General features: G+C 36.9%; 2 protein-coding genes and 1 long non-coding RNA gene across 9 annotated transcripts in view; 1 reads left to right on the top strand and 2 right to left on the bottom strand.

The window, feature by feature from the left end:
* Positions 1-7: 7 nt before the first annotated feature.
* Positions 8-3,501, bottom strand: LOC116305462 (cytochrome P450 3A4). The gene is made up of 3 exons (XM_031715369.2): positions 3,018-3,501; positions 2,108-2,490; positions 8-1,698 (listed from the first exon to the last, which is right to left on the bottom strand). Exons 1-3 carry the CDS (start codon positions 3,499-3,501, stop codon positions 1,117-1,119), a joined length of 1,449 nt encoding a protein of 482 aa, XP_031571229.1. The 3' UTR covers positions 8-1,116.
* On the top strand, positions 3,379-9,998 carry LOC148909748 (uncharacterized). Of its 3 annotated transcripts, XR_016120271.1 has the most exons (4): positions 3,379-3,517; positions 4,052-4,097; positions 5,178-5,249; positions 5,340-5,842. It is a non-coding gene; the product is annotated as an uncharacterized LOC148909748 (long non-coding RNA). The 3 variants fall into 3 exon arrangements; XR_016120270.1 differs by having other exon boundaries at positions 5,178-5,842; XR_016120269.1 differs by lacking the exons at positions 4,052-4,097; positions 5,178-5,249; positions 5,340-5,842 and adding exons at positions 9,458-9,614; positions 9,890-9,998 and having other exon boundaries at positions 3,404-3,517.
* Positions 4,145-20,019, bottom strand: part of LOC116305460 (short transient receptor potential channel 4) — a 22,760-nt gene continuing 6,885 nt past the window's right edge. For 4 of the 5 annotated variants that reach the window (XM_031715367.2, XM_031715366.2, XM_031715364.2 and 1 more), the window contains 8 exons: positions 19,233-20,019; positions 13,301-14,091; positions 12,816-13,011; positions 11,337-11,522; positions 9,992-10,057; positions 7,092-7,298; positions 6,683-6,823; positions 4,145-6,227 (listed from right to left, as the gene is read on the bottom strand). The exon at positions 19,233-20,019 is cut by the window's right edge and continues 233 nt beyond it. In XM_031715367.2, coding sequence (XP_031571227.1) covers positions 6,168-6,227; positions 6,683-6,823; positions 7,092-7,298; positions 9,992-10,057; positions 11,337-11,522; positions 12,816-13,011; positions 13,301-14,091; positions 19,233-20,019 — 2,434 coding nt within the window. In that variant the 3' untranslated portion in view covers positions 4,145-6,167. Of the gene's footprint in view, positions 6,228-6,627; positions 6,824-7,091; positions 7,299-9,991; positions 10,058-11,336; positions 11,523-12,815; positions 13,012-13,300; positions 14,092-19,232 lie in introns of all 5 variants that reach the window. The other variant, XM_031715368.2, reaches the window with a different exon arrangement.

Below are 20,019 nucleotides of genomic sequence, written 5' to 3'. Positions count from 1 at the left end.
ATTGATGTACAACTAGCTAACAAAACTTTTATTTAAAATCAAGAAATGTTAAGGACAGGATAATCTTAACACCATTGATCTTTTTAAAGCCCCGTTTACACTGGCGATTTTTACTGCGATTTTTCACTGCGATTTTTGTGGCAATTTTCGGAAGTATAAAATCTTTTGTCTCATCCTTCAAAAGAGACATTCGTCTAGGAAAATCTTGGTATCCTGAAAAAAACTTTACAAGTAAATTCTTTACCATCATTTATTATGGACAAAATCGCCGCAAAAATCGCTAGTGTAAACGGGGCGTAATAAGGTTGTAATTGATATTATTATTTTTTGGTTGTCGTGTAACTTACATTTATTATGTATTTTGATTTGTTCTTCTTCCCAGTGCTACCATTTGTTTCGATTCATAGTTTCGACTCACAGACAATAGCTAAGCAATCACCTGCAGTTTGCAGTAGTTTTCCCAATGGAATTATAATCTTGTCCCACAAACAACTACGCAGTATCTGTTTTAATTAAAGAGTACTACAAGGATGACGAGACAATTCTCTAATCATTTCGCAGGACAGTAAACTATTGAAACAAGTTATGACCAATGTTTTGCGATCAGAGTTTTAAATTCTAAAATATTCCAGATAATTTGTTAAGCTTGTGGGACATAGCAACGGTAACTAAGGGAGAGTCGGAACCCGATGGATTCCCGCGGGCTCGGTGTCGTATGTAAATAGAGTTTGTTCGTTGGTTTTTTCTCCCTCCACAAAAATCAACTTCTATATCTATTCAATCTATCGATAGCCTTAACAAGTGGGATGTAAAGGAGAAGTAAATCCAATTAGTTTTAAAATATTCTCATATCCAAAACAGAAGAGGAGGGACTGCATGTATCCCTATAGAATATTTCCAATCACGGTTGTGCGTTGTATACATACTTTACTTTACTGGTAATGTAATTACTAAAGAGGAGAACCCTAATTCAGCTCAGGAGAGCCCTAATTTAGCTCAGGAGAGCCCTAATTCAGCTCAGGAGAGCCCTAATTCAGCTCAGGAGAGCCCTAATTCAGTTCAGAGATCATTTTTTATTATTTTCATAGCATTATTCCACGTTCCACTTAGCAATTTCTAATGTCTGTTCTCTACTCGTATCTCTACAACTTTAGGAATGGACCCATCTGGATGCTTAGTCTCGGGAGCTAGTGCAAACCTGAACTCTCTCAATAAGCGCACGAGAGTTAACTTGCCTTCCAGCTGGGCAAGCCTCATGCCAATACAAGAACGAGGTCCAACTCCAAACGGATGAAACTGATAAGGGTGCCTCTTTTCCTTGACTGGTCCTCTGTGTCTCTCTGGATCGAACTTGAACGGTTCTTCCCAAGCATCTGGGTCATTATGAAGAAGAAAGTAACAGAGAACGACCACGGTTCCTCGTGGGAAATGAACACCGTTGATGGTGCAAGTTTGGCTACAATGACGACTGATTTGCAATTCGGCAGCCATTGAAAATCGAAGCGTCTCGTTGAAGAAGCAATCGAGGTACTCCAGTTCATGGATAAGATCGTATATTGGTTTCTCGGGGTTAGCTGCAAAGGCGGCGTCTATTTCCTCAATCAATTTGTCTTGTATTTCAGGATAATGTGCCAGCCAATAGGAAGCTATCGACAGAAATGTGCTGGTTGTATGAAGTCCAGCCGTAAGAAATGTTACCTGAGAAAGGATCATTTTCATGACATGATTAGGAAGGTTATTGGTTAGGGTGAAGGACCAGGGTCCTCCATTTTGCTCTAAAAGGGTGACACGCAAATGATCTACCACCTTTATTCGATTTAAAATAATTGTGTGAAAATGAACACCAAAAAAAAAAAAAAAAAAAAAAAAAAAAAAAAAGAAGAGCTCCTATTTATTAGTAAGAAGGTGATTGTCTGTCATTGTAGGATGAAAATAAGGTTCACGAAATTCATTCTGTTGGGTGATACCACGCAATGGAATGATCTCTTGTTAATAGCAAGTGATGGGCAGTGCTTGCCTGTTATTGTAGGCCACAGCACTTATGAGATTCATGAGATATCTTCAGCTGATTGATATCAAGCAACATAGTTTTTCTTTTCGTACTTACAGACTGAGCTGATATCTCATCATCTGTTAACTTTCTTTCACCCTCATTGTCTACCGTATTCATCATCAAGTACATCAGATCTTTTCTTCCTGCATCCACTCCCTTCTCTTTTCTCTGCTGGATGATTTGCATGGCGATACCGTTGAAGAAAGAAAAGAACTTCTTTACCAATACTTGACTAAATAGTTTCATTGCTAGAGAAGAAAACGGAAGAGACTTGAAGAACATGTCGAGGTATTGACGACTTTCGAAGCTACTTCTAACGGTCGTAACGATTTTCTCGTTGGGGTTGTTTTGAAAGTCAACTTCCATGCCAAAGGCTGTCTTCAAGAGGACTTCAAGAATGTACTGCTGATAGCACGAGCTGGCTTTGATAGTCCTACCTGAAGAGACAGACGAACAGATAAATGGACAGACGTACAGACAGACAAAAAACGAATAAGCAAACAAACAACAAATGAAAGAGAGAAAACAATAAAATAAATAATAAATTTAAAAAAAAATTTTTTTTTTAACAGTAATGCTTGTAAAATCAAAAACGCACTAGGAATCTATGGAGAATGGTGGGGGTGAGGGTTGGGAAAGATTATCGAACCTAGACATACACTTTGTATATGTGGGAACTACAATTATACAATTACGTATATTAATTACGTTAAGTTTTAGATAGGGATTTGGAAAAAACCGATTTTTTTCGCCGCCAAACGATTCAGTTTTTAGCGCCAAACTCCTAGGTCTTAAATAGGGTTATAATTTTCAGAGTTGTGTCTTAAAAAGAGTATTTGTTTTTCCAATATATTCGTGTCACGCTAATTAGATAGGGTCAGGGTTCTCCGATCCCAGTGGAACGTCTTACAATTGAACCACTTCTAGTACCCTCCACTCCGTGGGGAATACGCTTCAATTATACCTGTATCAGCTGCCTCACGGAATTTCCCAATCAAAACCTGGCAGGATTCATCTATGAGCGACACCATTTGCTTCATTTTTGATGCACTAAAGGTTGGAGTCAAGGTTGACCGAATGCGCTTCCATTGGTCGTCCACGGCAGCTCCAATGCCAGAGTTGTTTGGGGGTGGAAGTTTGATACTGATATGGCGATTGCGAAACTTGTCGAAATCCTTGACTGTAATCAGCTTGACTAACTCGGGATCTGCAACTACAACCATTGGACTCTGACCTATCGAAAAATGAAAGACGTTTCCATATCTTTTTCTATATTCTAGAAGCATGTTTTTGATTCCGCCATACTTTAAGATGTCTGGGATATTGCCAACATACGGCCATGGCGTTGAACCAGGAATATTGAAGGACTTAATGACAGAATATTTGTAGGTTCCAAACCAGTACAGACTGATGATCAAGACGATTATTGTAGCTAATATCAACCACATTGCAAGGGATAATCAGGTAAAACTTTTCACTGTTGTCTCTAGCTACTTTGTGATGCAAATTCTAATCATGCAAAGTCTATCAGCCGTAACAGGGTTCAGATCAAACTGTCAGCTATCGACAGGGGGCTACTGAAGTTTGTCAATAGGCGAGATTCTGATTGGTGGATATATTTAGGTAGAGCTGGATTAGTTTGGGCTTGCATCATAATATGATAAGAATATTGAAGTATGGACCATTAGATAATGTGGAATTTATGTTGCACGTTATTTTGTTTGTAACGACCCCTACAAGCTTTCTTTTGTGTTTGCTCGATATTTCTTTACTGAAAGGAAAGGTTGCGCGATATTTTTTCCATAGTTGAAGTGCTTGTTTGATATTTTTTTGGGGATTTACGCAACCCTCCCCCCTCTAGGACTAGGATTAGTGAACAGAGGAGAAGAAGAGTAAATTATAGCGGCGTGGCAGGCAGGCAGGCAGGGGAGGGGGAGTATTTGGATGGGTGACCTGTAACCTATTTCTTGAAGACGTATTTTTTATACTTGCTCTCAGTTCACATGGTGTAACCGATTCCTGTCTACCCATAGAGAGATACAAGGTACGGATGCCATTTCCCTTTCTTCACTACAAAAGTAAATCCAGTCGTTCGTCATACTTGATACACTTTAATGGAGGATCGTTTCCATGGTAACATCACAACGGGTTGTTAATCATTTTTACTTAAGGTGGCTGCCTACTTTAGAACATTCAATTTGAGCCCACGATGTGCGCGCGCTCAAAAACCGCTGAAAAATCTGCAAGATTTTATTTAAGAACCATACGCGTTTTGAGCTTCAACAGGGCAAAACCCTCAAATTTTGCACGGGACTCTCTATTTTGTAATAGCTCATTCGAAAAAACTCCTAAAAATCTAGGTTATGTCAACATTTTAGGAAAAGTTTAAATCAGTAACACATGAAAAAATAGATTTTTGTAGGGATTTTTGTTCGACTTTATGAGATTTTTTAAGAACACCGAAACTACAAAATATGATAAATCAATGTATCTCTTTGTCTTTTTGTCGAAAATATCCATGTATTATTGTAGAATGATTGACTATTCTTCATTCGTGGAATCATATAGTCTGCAAATAACTATTATCTTATGAATCTTAATTTTTTCTAATCACTTCCGGTGGCGCAATTTTTACTCCAAAAGCTCGTGCGTAGGCTTCCATTAAATGCTGATTATCTCGAAAACAAGCTCGGGACACCCTATTTATCTTTACAGATTTGGAATCAGCATTAAATTTCAATTCGGAAAATCGAAGTTTAAAAAAAAGTTTAAATCAATTTCCAACAGTAGGCAGTCGCCTTAAAATGTTCAATAAAATTCTACAAAGTTTTTGTTGCAAAAAGAAAACACTTGTTTAACTAAAACAAATAAATATTTAGATTTCTTAGTAGGTTAACATAAGTGACGTCATTTCCGGTTCTTTTTTTATTTCTGATTTACAGTGCTTTACTTGTGAAGTTTCAGTGCAAAAATTTCTATCCCCGAATGATGTACCGAAAATGACTCCTATTAAAAGTAATCTACAAATACATTAAAACCATAAATAGCTTATGAAAAGGATTATTTTGAATACCCAGTAGTTTACTTAAACGCATACAGTGATATGAATGTTATGTTATTGCAGTTCATCCAACATGTAGCACTGCGCATGCTCAGAAAAATGGCGGGAAAATGCCAGAGGAAAAATGATAACCATGTATGTACGCTTTGTTTTAATGATATTGCTTTCTTTTAATAAAACTATTTATCATATAATTATCCATAAAATATCTATGTTTATTTATAGTTTCAGGTCGAAAAATGAGCATTCACTGTTCGTACTTTCCTGAGCATGCGTAGTACGATTTTCTTAGGTATGCTTACTCTTACTGATAAACAGATTGCCTTTGTTCCATTTTGTTTTCTGTCGTTGTCATATTTTAAATTTCATATAAAATGTCAGGAACAAGGAATTCAGTTAAAAATATTTTACATTCCTGAATATTATTTACAAATCTTTGTCGCATGCAAACTGGCATGCTTACTATTGCACAAGACTGGATGACACTTTGCTGCCATGCATGATCTCGCTCATGAGCTTGAAAAAATAATATTTAGTCCCATATGTTACATTAATACATTAATGCATTATTAGGAAATCTGTATAGTGCACAGATTATTAGTCGATCAGTCTTTTGTTTTCTTTCCTCAGTTGAGGAGATAAGATAATCCAGACGTGAGGAGTGAAAAAGAGACAATACTGAGACTGCAATATTGCCTTGAAAAGTAAAGTAAAGTTTTACAAAAGTATTGAATGTGCTGAGTCTAAAATGTTGGGGGAATGAGAGGAGGGCAGGAGGGCAGGAGGGCAGGAGGGCAGGAGGGCAGGAGGGCAGGAGGGCAGGAGGGCATTTAATCTCGCGACCCAGACATAGTACAATCTTCTATACACATTCTTCTTTTAAGCTAGTCAGTAGCGTCACGATAGACTCGTAGGTTTTGCAGTCTATTCTATGACTGATTGTGAGCATAATCCCCTTATACGATCATGCTTTCATTGACATATACTACGAATATATACCGTGATAACAGTTAATAGGAATACCTATGCCATATTCAAAACCTGTCTTATAATCTATAGTCTTGTTGTTTCATCTTCATTCGAAACTGTTGCCATGCTCGCGCCCATAGAATTCTAAACAAATAAATGATAATAATATAGATTAATGATAAATAAGTAGAAATAAATAGATACTCATTGAAAAAGGCAGTGTAGTGTAGTGTAGTGTCGTGTAGCGTGAAATAGTGTAGTGTAGTGTAGTGTAGTGTAGTGTAGTGTAGTGTAGTGTAGTGTAGTGTAGTGTAGAGTAGTGTAGAGTAGTGTAGAGTAGTGTAGTGTAGAGTAGAGTAGTGTAGTGCAGTGCAGTGCAGTGCAGTGCAGTGCAGTGCAGTGCAGTGCAGTGCAGTGCAGTGCAGTGCAGTGCAGTGCAGTGCAGTGTAGTGTAGTGTAGTGCAGTGTAGTGTAATGTAGTCTTATAGAGCTACGATAATCTAATATATTTACAGGATTTTTCAGTTATAGTTTGTAGTCTTACCACTAGCGGTTTATACTTTGGGCTGTTTATCTAAAGGGTCTTGATCAGCACTTGCCTCTTCGATGTTATGGTTCGAGTCCTGTTTTGTTTGGCTGATATCATTAGGAGTGTTTATATCAATGTGGTTACTCGTAGGGGTAGGTTGTAAACTTGTAGAAGATGCTGGCTGAGGGTGACACTCTATACGGATATTTTCCTTACCAAGGAAAAAAAGATTCATTTAGTTTCTTGGCTTAGTGCATAATGCGATGCGATGCGATGCGATGCGATGCGATGCGATGCGATGCGATGCGATGCGATGCGATGCGATGCGATGCGATGCGATGCGATGCGATGCGATGCGATGCGATGCGATGCGGTGCGGTGCGATGCGATGCGGTGCGGTGCGGTGCGGTGCGGTGCGGTGCGGTGCGGTGCGGTGCGGTGCGGTGCGGTGCGGTGCGGTGCGGTGCAATGTGACCAACCTGTTCCATTGTTTCCTCAATCCTGGCAAGTCGTTCTCTATTCTTGGTTCGACCCCTTGACTTTAGAATGTTACGAATCTCGCTTAACATATCCGACACTTCGTCCTTCATGTTGTGCATGGCTATCAGACGGTCAGGACTTTCTTTAGATGTGTCATGTTTGCGCCGCCTGGCCCAATATCGATTGAGTAGCTCTCGTACAGTGTTCTTGAAGTATAAACAAAAAGGTCGAGTCAATCTACCATTTTTTTTTTCTATGCAAAACGTTCATAGTTGGGCCTAACAGAAGCCACTGTTGTAGAAAAACGAATAACTGGTGTGGTGTTGAAGATGTGCGCAGCCAAGGTCTATGTGCGCACATATCTAGCGCATGTCTATTTGGTTAGCTAATGCATGTTCAGGGCAGATAAAGAAACAAAGAACATCATAAAATGTTTTTACCATACCAAGTATAAAATAAGTAATAAGGGCCTAAAGGCTATTGAAGATATGTATTTACCCTTAGGCCGTTGGGTAAGGATTAAAGTAAGAAAAGATCCACACGGGAAAGCTTTTTTTAATATATACTTTCAATTAACATTGGCGCCAGGAATGTCGACCCTTTACACATCCCAAAACTGACAGATCGATGTGGTATATATTGGTTAAGTTTAGTTAATTTAAGCAGGCAGCTATTTTTATCTAGTTGTGGTTTAACTTATTTTTATTGTGCTTGTCCTTGTTCACCCAAAACCTAAAAAAGTTTTAAAGAGCCAGGAAAAAACGCAAAGAGCAACAAAAGAGCAAATCAGTTTTGTACCAAATGGTAAACGCCGAGAGGGATGGGGTAATGCTATATACAAACCGCTCTTTCGCTCAAAAGTTTGCCTATACATTTAGCCGAATCGGATATTATCTCATTGAAATATGAAAAGCAATTCGATTAGTTTTATAATAGCTGTCACTTAAGATTTCAAGATCAAGATAGCAGCATAGAAAGGAAGGAAGGAAAGAAAAGTTGTTATGAAATACGCTCCCAACAAGAATCAATACTGATTAATTTCCTCATCATTTGAATGACTATTGTGAGACGGGTTTTTTTGTCATTATAATTTCCTTATCTTGAGATCTTTTTTTTTTTTTCACTTTATAGCATCCCGTCTTACTAATTGTCTGCTACCCAGTGGCATGCCAAGCTCTGTTTACGAAATTAACTTGAATCATTTCTGAAACAACACGCGGGTTCTCGACTAATGGGTAAATGAATTTTGCCAAAGGGATGATTAACGATCATCACATTGACAATAAACGGTCCAACAGCTCTAAATGAAATCATTTCCTATTTCTCTTCTGAATTTTATCTTTCTTTTGTGATTTGAATAATTTTCCTTTGATTATCTTTTGAATTTGCTTGCTATTCATTCATTTATACTTCATGCATGTATTGTCCTTCGATTCATGTACTCAATATCCCTTTGATATGACTAGAACGTTTGTCTGTCATTCAAGGGTTTTCTCCAGGTTCTCCGGTTTTCCTCGCTCCCCAAAGCCCAGTTGTGCCCCAGTGACGTTAATCAGCCTAGATGTTGTTTCAGGGTTCAATCTGTGAGTTAGCCATGCCCTGACTTAGATCAGCCCAGAGGTTGTTTCAGGGTTCTATCTGTGAGTTAGCCATGCCCTGACTTAGATCAGCTATACGTAAAACCAGTGAAAGAGTATTTCATTCCATTTCCAAACACCGTGAAGTGAGTTGAAAAACGATGCGTACAGTTGCCCAAATTTTATGCTAATTAAGATCCCATTCCAAACCTACTTCAAGCTAGTAATTTTCTTTGTTTTGTACTCATGAATTTAGCAAATCGAGGTCTCTTCTATGGTGTGTACTCTTATCGAACATATGCTCTCAACATATGATCCATACTCAAGAGAAACCACGAGCGATTGGTTTCATTTCAAAAATTGGATCCAAGCCATTCCTTAGTCGATAAAAGTACAGACCATGGAAAAGAGACCTTGATTTGTTTTTACCACAAAAAAAATTCACGCATTTTTTCGACGTTGTTTTCAGTGATCAAAAAGACCAACGGAAAGAGCGCGCGCTCGTTAAGGTCAGCTTCTTGTTATGTCGTCTTATCGATGATAAAAATTACAAGCCAATCAGTGCGCGAGATATTAACAATTTATGATAATATATTTATGGGTTTGAAAAAGAAAGTCTCCATATTCCCTGCACTCATTACTTCCACAACACTTAGTTTAAAAGTACCACGCCTTCTCTGCATGTTTCAAAGTTAAGTGTTGTTTAAATGATATCACCCGGAGTGAGTCTAGACTCCCAGTAAGTTGATACTCTTCCGGCCTAACTGATGCATATATTAATCTTCTAGAAACTCGAAAAAAATTTGGATCTGCAAAATACTTCCTGTTCAGTTTCTTCTCAGTTTCTTCACGAGGGCTTGTCGACATTAACTCCTCCAGGAATCAGCCTAACTGGCCGTAGGCGATTCCTTGAGGGTACAATAATAACTCATGCAAGTTTTCGAGGTAAGGGACATTGCTAATCGGATCCAATCCATTCATGGATTTAAAAAAAAAATTCTCAAGGCCTGATTGGTCAACCGATACTATCTAGGCCGATTAATATCACCTAATGCCTGATCTTCATTGCGATTGAACTCTTGTATTCACATATTCATTCGTTTTCATGCTTTCATATGCATTTGAAATTGTCACTGTTACGACTAAAATACGAGTAGGGGGAGGGGAGGGGGACATGTGAAGAATTTTCGATTACTAAACATATTGATTCGATTTTACAGCGTGAAGATTCGCCCAGGAGGTAAAGGATGATATAACTGGACCACTTAGATGCTTTATACCTAACCCATGTGGACCCAAACTAACTAGTGTTTTCAGTTTACCTTGTAGTCCTGTTTCTTTTGCTCCATGTCAAGTTTCCCTTCTTCGACATAAACCCTGAACTGGTGCTGAAAGAAAAACCGGTTTTAACTATGAAAACGAGACAGACCACAAGATTACCTTCAAATATATTGTTTCAGTTTTCTTATTTTTTTTAGATTCTGATATTTTCTATTTCCATTACTGATACAAGCTCCCCTACAATTGCACGGCATGTGATTCTATTACAGATGATGTCTAACTAAGGCAAGGCTTAATTATCCTGTTACTGACCCAGGAAGCAAGGCAGGTGATACTTTTAACGGGTATATAGCTTGCTGTTTAGTAATCAGTGCTATCAAGGCCTATCCCATCTTTCTCGAACATTTCAATTTTCTTGGGATCTTATCTTTCTATGCATACAGTTTTCCCATTTCAGGATATAAGTATTTAACTTTATTTGAGAATAAAACTAGTCAATGTGGCTACTCCTTTACTCCGGGCAGTGATTATCATGGGGGAGGAAGAAATAATACTCAGAGGAATACTCATAGAATAAATAATGGATTAATTCAAAATGGGAAAAATATGTGGTTAGGCTTGTTGCTTGGTACAAATCAGCTGCATGAGTGTCATTCCCAGGCTTTTTTTTGAGGGGCAAACGTCAATCATCAATAAGCCTGAAGCGAGATGACGTTTTACCCCCGACTCTATTGCATAATAGTTTTTAAAATTCTTTCATATTAAAATTTTTGATTCCTTAGAGAATACAGGAACAATAGTCATAATTAAAGAACAAAAGCAGTGTGAAAAGGATTATGGTCTAGAGACGGGGGTAAAACGTCATCTCGCTTCAGGCTTATTCAATCGAAGAATCCCCCACAGCAAGGAAATGACGCAAAGAAAACTATGGATCACTAATTACAGCAATTCTAGAGCAGCTAATCTGGGGTGGGGAAAACGATGGATTTAAGCTCTCAGGATTGTAAAATTCTATAATAGTTTTGTCTTCCAAGTTGAATTACTATGGAAAAATGATGTAAGGCCCGGGTTTATAGACGTTTTCATGATGAACTTATTTGATTCACACTACCAAGATGCTTCGCGAATTTTTCTTTCTTATTCAAATTTGTATTCCCTCATGATAATAATAAGACAGTTGGTGCTAATTAACAGGACAAAAGAAAGGGTGCAAGGGAATCTGGATGGAAGTAGAGGTTAATGACGCCATCTTGTAAACGTCCTATTACGATTCTGTTGTTTTGTTTTTGAAACTGCATTGGGAATCAAATATGCTGTAAAGGGTTTAAAATATCGTCTGTGAGGCGATATAAAATATACTGTATTTGCTATCAAATCTTTCCTTACCCCAGGAAGGCAGGGCTCTTTCCTTGGAAATCCAAAGCACTTGAAGGTCAATTTTGAGAGATTTCTATAGATGAATTTAGGTGTTGGTATAAGGTTGATTGGTGGTGGCAGGGTTGGTACTCCATCACCGATGTAATCCGCCCAAAGTTGTGTACGTGCAAACTTGTACTCCGTCTCGATGTTGTCCTGTTGTTAATGTAACACATCATTTATTATCTTCCTCAAATATTTGACTGAATTATTGATACTCCATAATATGCTTAAATATATAATAAGTCATATATAAATAATATATGATAAGTTTGTGAAGGTTCTCTTTGTTAAGTGTATTCCTTAAAATGCAGGCTCACTGATCGATCTCCCGAATTGTCTCTTTTTTGCATCATAATTAGACACTGATTCGAGGCTAACCCTGAGTAAACGAGTCTACAATCAAGGAACACAGCGGTAATTTGGAACTCGAAACTGATCTATTCAGTATCTGTACCCTTTCCCGTCATAGCATCTGGATCCCAAAGTTTCAAGTTCCCCCCTTGTACGTACTTCAATAATAATAAAAAATAAAAACTAATGGGAGTAAACGATGGATTCCACAGAGTTTCCAAACCAGTTCCCTGCCGATTTGAGCCAGAAATACCAGTAAAATTTGCAACATGCACGTGCAAAAAATATCCACGTGCTGCTCGTGCTTATGTTTCACATCATTACTCATTATTATTCACATCACCTCAAAAAACGGTCCAATGATAAATTGTCGTTTGCTAAAGAGCGGATTCGAAATCTTGGTTTCTGGCCTCCTATTCAGTAGCTAGCCTACGATAATCAAGTAAGTTATTTTATTTTTACTTTTGCTGCTATAATATATCTCACTGCAACAAAAGCGTTTCTTGCCCTCATGTCACGTCAGTACGGATGTCATTCAAGTACGATTCTTATTCATATCCAAGGAGTTACTTAGCAAGTCAGTAGTGTTGCCGCGAGAACTAGCTAGAACTATCTAATCGCGGCCGCAACATTCCTATAAATTGTCGTATTCGAAAAATTTGTCTTAACTTAGAATTATTCTAAAATCCCTCGTTTTGCGAAAGTGGTTTGAATTTTCAATGCTGATTTACATATCTTGTTGTTATGATTATCATTAATAATATTGTTATATTTTAAAACATCGCTTTATAACATCAATTTCTAATTAATATCGTTATATTTATTTAACCATTCTTCATTACTATTAGTTATATCAATTAATCAAGTATCAATAATTGAACCTATAATAAATGGTTAAAGACCACCCTCTGTGACTTGTCAAGTGACCAATTATACAAATTGGCTGTTTATAAATGACGTGGTATGAATTATTGTTAAAACCTCGTTGGGAATAAATGGTCGCTAAAGAAAGGTTGGCTCTTTGATAGGCTTGGTTAAAAATATGTCCAATGTAAAAGAAAGGTTACTAAGTCGTCACGTGATAGGCTTTCTTACCTCGACTTGTTGGTAGGAATTACTCATCATTGCAATCAACATGTTGAGAAGTACAATCATGGAGGCTGCGTGGTAAAGTGTAAACAATGCCGCTGACCAGAACTGTATGAGGCTTTGTCCTCTGAATACTTCAAGGCTGACGAGCCCCACCATGTCGAGGCTAGCCCACATTAGGGTCACCATCGTAGTCAATAGGCTAGAAATAATTGAAGATATTATTATAGTATATTAGTAATTATTAGATTTACACTATGAGTAAAACAGCTCACGAGATTCACGTATTTACAAAGGTGGAATAAAGGTTTTTTCAGTCCCTGAAATATTTGCCAATGACCGGATATGAAATCCAGTACGAGAACAAGTATTTTACTCATCCCTCTTATAAAACATGAATCCATTCCCGGACAATCTACTTTCCCACCCCTCCCCTGTGTAATAAAGCTGTAACTAGTAGTCAAAGGGTCTATATATACTGTATAACCTACTTGTGATATCCCTTGTCAAGAACGGATTCCAACATCGTTGAGTTGTACGCTAGTGGTCTTTCTTTCCCGTATGCTTCGAATGACACCATAAACAACATCGTCATGGCAACGGAAAATGATGCAAGCATGACGCAACTGATGAATGCAAATTGAAAGATGACACGAACCATTCGGCTTAAGCTAAGCTGCAGTAGGCCAAGGTAACGGCTAATTTGACAGAGATATACGAGACGGAAGAAACTGGCTACCACGCCGAATGAGTACATGCCGTCAGCCGTGCTAAGCACTATATCATGGAGAAGCTCTCCTGGTTTGGATAGATCTAGTAGAATCATGATAGTCCATATGATATAGGCTCCTAATATAAGAAACACCATTCCCATGTCCATCCAATTCCATCCACTAGACAGATATCGTGTGACACCTTCATGCCAGACCTGGATGCATTCAGACCAGGCAATACCGAGAATCCACATTAATATCATCCATTCTAAATACGAGGGCATTTCTTTGAACCTGATCCCGAACTTGTGGTGCGAAGATACGGCAAGCAGAACAAGGAACGTAACAAACGAAGCAGTGTGATTGATGAATTTGATCAGAGGTCGCCTTATTTTGCGACTAACGTGAAGGAAAGGAAAGAAGAAGTAAACTATTGCCATCAAAGGAAAGATGATAACTTGTGTAATAACGTAGAACACTCTGTAGATGAAGCTGCTTGTTCTCCATCCAGTTATGTCTCCAAAAATATGTTGCATGATCAGATGTTGACAGAACGGGTGTGCAACGAACTGTGGGTAATATACAACACTGTATTTAGTATTTACTCCATTTTAATATACCGTATAATCCCGGCTATACCGTACCACCGAGGTTGCAAAGTTCAAACTTGAATAATCCCTTAAAAGTATACCTTGGCGCCTCGCTTGAGCGCTTTGTGTTTGACCAGTGAACCGATGTATGGAAAATGGTGAATAACGCTTTTAAGAAAATATATATAATAGCGAATAGAACTCTGACAAAGGCTTATTCTCAAGGGAATATATAAATCGTGGGCTTAAAATGAAAAGAAACGATTAGGTCTATTGAATAGGAGTTTGGTTTGGAAGCTAATTATATTTATAAAGAGTTATGGGACGGATTTGAGGAAAGATAATGCACTACAGGCATAGTTCGCTACCCGTCTATTCACGGAAGCTTAGTCACTGTAAACTTTTATCAATTCAATCAGGTTTTCGAAATGACTTGAAGTTGTAGGAGAACGACTTATCTATGAGCGCCGTCTATAGCTTCTCTTTTCTCAGTGTTTGTTCCCATGGAGATGTATGAGTTTTCCTAGTTGTTTTTGCATTAAATTGAGTGCCCAGATGGCTGACAGCATCCCTAATTCTTGTCCTGCTTGGCGGACAATATGAGTAGAAAAGCAATTAAAAAAAACTTGTTTACTAAAACGAAAAATTTTGTTCATGTGTTGTAAACAATGTTGACTTAAAATTATCATTTATTATTATTTAGTCTTTGATAACCAGAAATCAAAAGAAGTTATTCAGATGGAAACTAATATGTTTAAACGGTTAAACATTGCGTAAAAATATAACTATTATAATAAAGTTTCGGACGTTAGTCCTTCATCGGAGGAAAAGAGTACAAGAAAATAAAAGATAGCAACAAACATTGTCGATACCCTGAAACTGCCTCTGGACTGATCAAAGTCAGGCTAATTCACAGAACGAATTGGAATTTAGCGAGTTAGGTTTTGTGGAGAGAGGATTCGTCACTGAAAATCGGAAAAAATAAACTACTTAAAACCAATTTTTTTGCTTAAAAGCATACAACATCAGTCACTGATAATGGGCCACCACAAAAGGAAGATGAACACATAAACACGAATGAATCCCGCAGAGGATGACAGAGAATGTTTATGGTAGTATCAAGCTAGGCTTTACTTAAATATTCCTTATGGAACAGATTGTTGCCGTTGAAAGATGTTTACGAGAACTAGTGATTCTTACTAAAATCTTAAATGAAATCTTGTGGATTTTAGCTCGATATCATTCTCAAGTTCGATCTGACTAAAACCTTTGATAAGATGCACGATTGTTTGGACTCAAATAATTCAGCTTGTTTTCTATAAGTATAGCAGGTGTATTTTAGAGTGAGCCTTGGTCGCTTCGTAATGAGTCTCGTTTCTCAATTCATGAAAGATAAAAACAATCAAAAATCGTACGACATGTTTTGCTGGCTGAAAAGGTTCGGACTATATCTCACACTGGGTTTACTTAGAATGCGTGGTCGAACATGTGAGAAGGAGAAAAAATGCAAAACAATTAAAAAACTTATTAGAAGAAGATACAAAAGACCTCAAGAGTGATATATTAAAATACTTAGCTCAATTGAAGCGTTTTTGGTGGGCGGAAAATTGAGACAAAGTTGTATTTGAAAAAAAGGAAAAAAATTAAGTGGTTGAATGTTTGGTTTGAGCGCTGGTTCTTGAACCAATTAGTATTGCTTTAGTGCAGAAAAAACAGTTATTTGCATAACAGATACTCACTTTTACGCATAATCTGATTGGTTTATATATTCATTTTCCAGTATTTTGATTGGTTATTTTGATATATATATTTTTTAGCACTCTGATTGGCTAATACATACATTTTCTAGCATTCTGATTGGCTTTTCGTTTTACTGGTCTTGGGATTCATTGGTCATGTGATTTTTCATTTTAATCAATTTTACTTATGAAAAACGTTAAAATAGAATTAAAAAATACTTATCAAATACAATCAAAATCGTCTTGAATGGACCGATAAATTAAAATTATCTATGCCGATACATATTCAAAATAAATGTCACTCAACTAGTATCAATTGACAATGTTTATCATGTATTCACTGTGTGTGTATATCGCGATATCCCCAAGATCTCTTTAGTCTCTCCTGTTTGCCTTCTAGTTTACTTTATATTTCGATGTCCAAACAGTGTTCTTTCATGCTTCCGTCTCTAGGCGCCAATAAGCTAACACTAGGGTTATCTAGTTTGTTCAAGTAAACCTTACATCTGATACAATTAGGCAATAACAGCGGACAGTTTTTGATACTCAGATGGGTTTCATTCGTCAATGAAAGACTAAAGAAACCGCGCTCTAAGACTGCATGAATTAAAGACATGAGCTTGGTAGAAGTCTATTCCTGGGGGTCAGAACAGTGACAAGAACATCACATGAGAACAATGACGATAAATAAATGAATGAATAAATAAATGAGCAAGCGAATGAATGAATACACGGACGGATGGATGGGATGGATAACATTTTTTGTTGCAAGATTCAGCGTGTCTAGCATCCACAAAAGGCGTCCAAAAAAGGCACTACGTAACCCTTGGTAATGTCTCACTCTCACTATGAATGGGTTGGCTGTGACCTGAGTAGATACCTTTTTCTTTCTTTATATCTGATGCTTAATTATGTACGTAACGAGAGACGATAAACCAAAGAAGGATACATAGATCTATATATTTTTCTGCCAAAAGGGGAGGAAGGAAGGAAGGCAAAAAGGATAATAAAAATCACGGAAATACCTAAACCTCTTCCTCGGCAATCACTATTTTACCATTTTGAGTGTTTAATACTAGTTATTTAATTTTGAAACTGAACGTCTTTTATATTTTAATTAAAAAGAGCCAAGGGAAGCATTAATACTTATCCTTCAACACCTACTTCTTACTCGATCAATGTCTGTTTAAAAAACCGGCTGTGGATCGGATTAAAACTTATACCAAGCAGCATCTTAGTATACAAGTGTTCTTCGCTACTAAGTACAGACACTCTGTCTGTTTATTTAACTAAAACATTTTATTTTTCTTGTCTTTACATACCCAAATCACTAACATAAACATTTATTGACAGCAAAATTGTTGCTAGGCACTAGAGCTGATTCACGAATTGTCCATATGTATTACCTACTCCTATCTCGCGTTCCGGTTTATGATAATCATCAACTTGAGAAAATGACTTTTTCAGTTCTGTTGCATTATATCGTCAATCTAAACGTCTTAATCTTTCCAGCGATAGGGCATTAGATACGCTTGTTTGTACCCCAGATAGTTTAATCTATCGTTGTTTGATCTGATTTGCAAATACGTGCTTATCAAATTGGAATATTTTTGTTTCGGTTTTTCCTCCACGATAAGTATTTCACAAGTACATTCGAAATTGTGTTTCAAAATAATACTAATTGCTATTGGAAAGGTTCTAAAACATTTCAAAATTTAACTTTTTTCTTATTTCAAAACTATTCCAAGAGAATTCGTTATCTATAGAATAGTTTTGACAATGGAGATTTCCAGTTCTTGGAAGCGGCAGCTTAATTAACGTTATAACGTTATAACAAGGCTCTTGATGGTCTCCAGAATAACGTGTTCAAAATTGCATCTGTTGTTGAGTCAGTAGTGAACTGACTAGCATTTCATGACTATCAAAATTTTCTTATTTTTTGTCAAAGGTAAAAACGTCGTATTGGTACATTATTCTATTGCTACTAACTATTTGATGATTCACGTGTTTGTACCTTACATGAAGTACAAGACTCCTAAAGCAACACAATTGACTATGAATTTCAAAGTATCGAGCGTAGCCCACTGAATGAACGAACACTCGACTATATTACTCTTCAACAGAACGTTATCTTAACAATATTTTAAAGCAAATCTCCTTAAATTTGGAGTATTTATCGAATCGAGAAATAATGTCGACACTAAATTGTTTTCTTTTTTTTAATATGAGTAGTTTTTTGGTACTGTAGTAGGGAGTGTTAAGCCAAACTAATAAAAATTCCCAATTTATTATAATGAGAACCAGCGAATGTTCTTTAGGTATCTTTCACGCTGTGGTTTGAATTACTGGTTTAGACCTCTTCAAATATTTTTTTTACGCAAATTAATTACACTTTTCATTTATGGATTGGGTTATTATGATATGCTATTATTGTAGACATATTGTGCTTTCTTCCAAGAATATCTAATAGGCATGCCCGAAAATGAATTCCAAGTTGATTTGACTGTTATGCAAAATCAAAGGTTACACGTACGTGTTGAAACACGTTTTTTAAATCTTTTTTTTTTTTTTTTTTTTTACGGGTAATACGAATATTCTCTTTTTCTTTTTCTTTTTGGTAAGGCGTTTTTTTAAAACATTAAAAAAACTTTTTTCCCCCTACCGCGCTCTCAAAACCAATAACTGTTCGAAATTTCCTGTATGGCGTTCATCCAAACTAGAGCCTGTCGATAGTTCAAAGAAGGAGATAGAGAAACAATGATTTCATTAAATGAGTCTAATGATTCCACAAACTAAATAGAAAAAGTTTAGATTGTAATCTATTTTCATATCAGATGCTGCTGGAAATTGAAGTTGATAACGATCCCAGCAATTTGAAGATATAAACTTTTTTTGGCAAACATTGCATTCTTTTTTCACCTTAAATTGAAAATATACGTATCTACATATGTAAATCGTGTTGGATGAAATCATGTAAAAAAGCTGTTTATCTGGGAACGCGTCGTTCGGATATAAACTAATTGAAAAACAATGTTTTGAAACAAAACTGTGCACAAGACCAAAGCCATATTTTTTCGCTATCCTCTTCAATATTTCTGACATTTAATGATTCAGTAAATCCCATTTGTGCCACTTCAAGAAACGGTCGTTTTTTCCGCATTTAGATATGAGAAGTTGATTTCTATTTATAAAGCGAATTTACAGCAAAAAGTTTAAATTATTATGATCAAATATGCTGTCGCGAAGTTAATTCAGTTTACCAGACATTTTGAAGTAAATTGTCGAAATGGTGTTGTAACTTTACACAAAATCCAAAATATATTTTTGCGTACAAAAATTAATTAATAGAAAAAGCAAAATAACTAGAAATTGTTGTCTTACCTCTTTCTGGTTGTGAAAAATTGCACAGTTTACCAAGCCGAGGCTGTTATCACTGAAGTGCGATTCGGACGCTTCTTCCCCGGGATAATTTAGAATATTTCTTTGCTCTTTTGAAGTTCTGCATTCATCTAACAAACCCAAGGAAAACTGACAACACTGCTGAGCTAAAGCCAAGTAATCTTTCTCGTATTCATCTTCACGTCTAGATAAGATTTCGAGTTCTGTACTGAGTTTGAAGGTCGTGCTGAAGGGATCTTTACTAGTGTTGGAGATATACACAGGGTTTGCTAAGGCGCGATAGATGTCCAGCCGTTGTTGAGATACTTTAAATTCATCCTTCATGCATTCTTCACACTTACACAGGACATTATGAGGTTTCTGAACTTCAAATCCTTTAGATAGGAACAAGTTTATGGCTTCGTTGTTTCCAAGTTGTGCAGCAACAATCAAAGGTAAGAAGTTTATAGGTTTGCTAGAATCACAAGACTCTAAAGAATCGTTCTCATAAAATCCATCCAGATTTAAAAGCTCAAGATAATGATTGAGTGTAACTTCCAGGGCCAATAGATTGAATTCGCGCACTGCATTAAGCATGGCATTCTCTAGTCTTTGCTGATGGTTAGCTAGAAACCCATTCGCTTCGGACTTCTCGCCCTCGGCACGGCTCGAAAAATGTCTGTTTACAGTATCCAAGTCATTTAGTCGAATCCCATTCATCATGGGGTGACCATTTTCATTCTGTAGTTCAGCCTGCCAGAATGGTCTGACAAACCCGTTAGCTATATCG

This window comes from Actinia tenebrosa, unplaced genomic scaffold (assembly GCF_029948245.1).
Source record: "Actinia tenebrosa isolate PJP-AT-01 unplaced genomic scaffold, QUT_ActTen_1.0 PGA_scaffold1__47_contigs__length_23844297, whole genome shotgun sequence".
Classification (NCBI taxonomy): Eukaryota; Metazoa; Cnidaria; class Anthozoa; order Actiniaria; family Actiniidae; genus Actinia; species Actinia tenebrosa.
Note: the sequence above shows the minus strand (reverse complement) of the source record. Positions and strands in the feature narration are given on the sequence as shown.

Coding starts and splice junctions, on each gene's coding strand:
- LOC116305462 (XM_031715369.2), bottom strand. CDS start 3,501: ATGTGGTTGATATTAGCTACAATAATCGTCTTGATCATCAGTCTGTAC. Junction 2,491..3,017: donor CCGTGAGGCAGCTGATACAG/GTATAATTGAAG, acceptor CTGTCTCTTCAG/GTAGGACTATCAAAGCCAGC. Junction 1,699..2,107: donor ATGAGATATCAGCTCAGTCT/GTAAGTACGAAA, acceptor ATCCTTTCTCAG/GTAACATTTCTTACGGCTGG.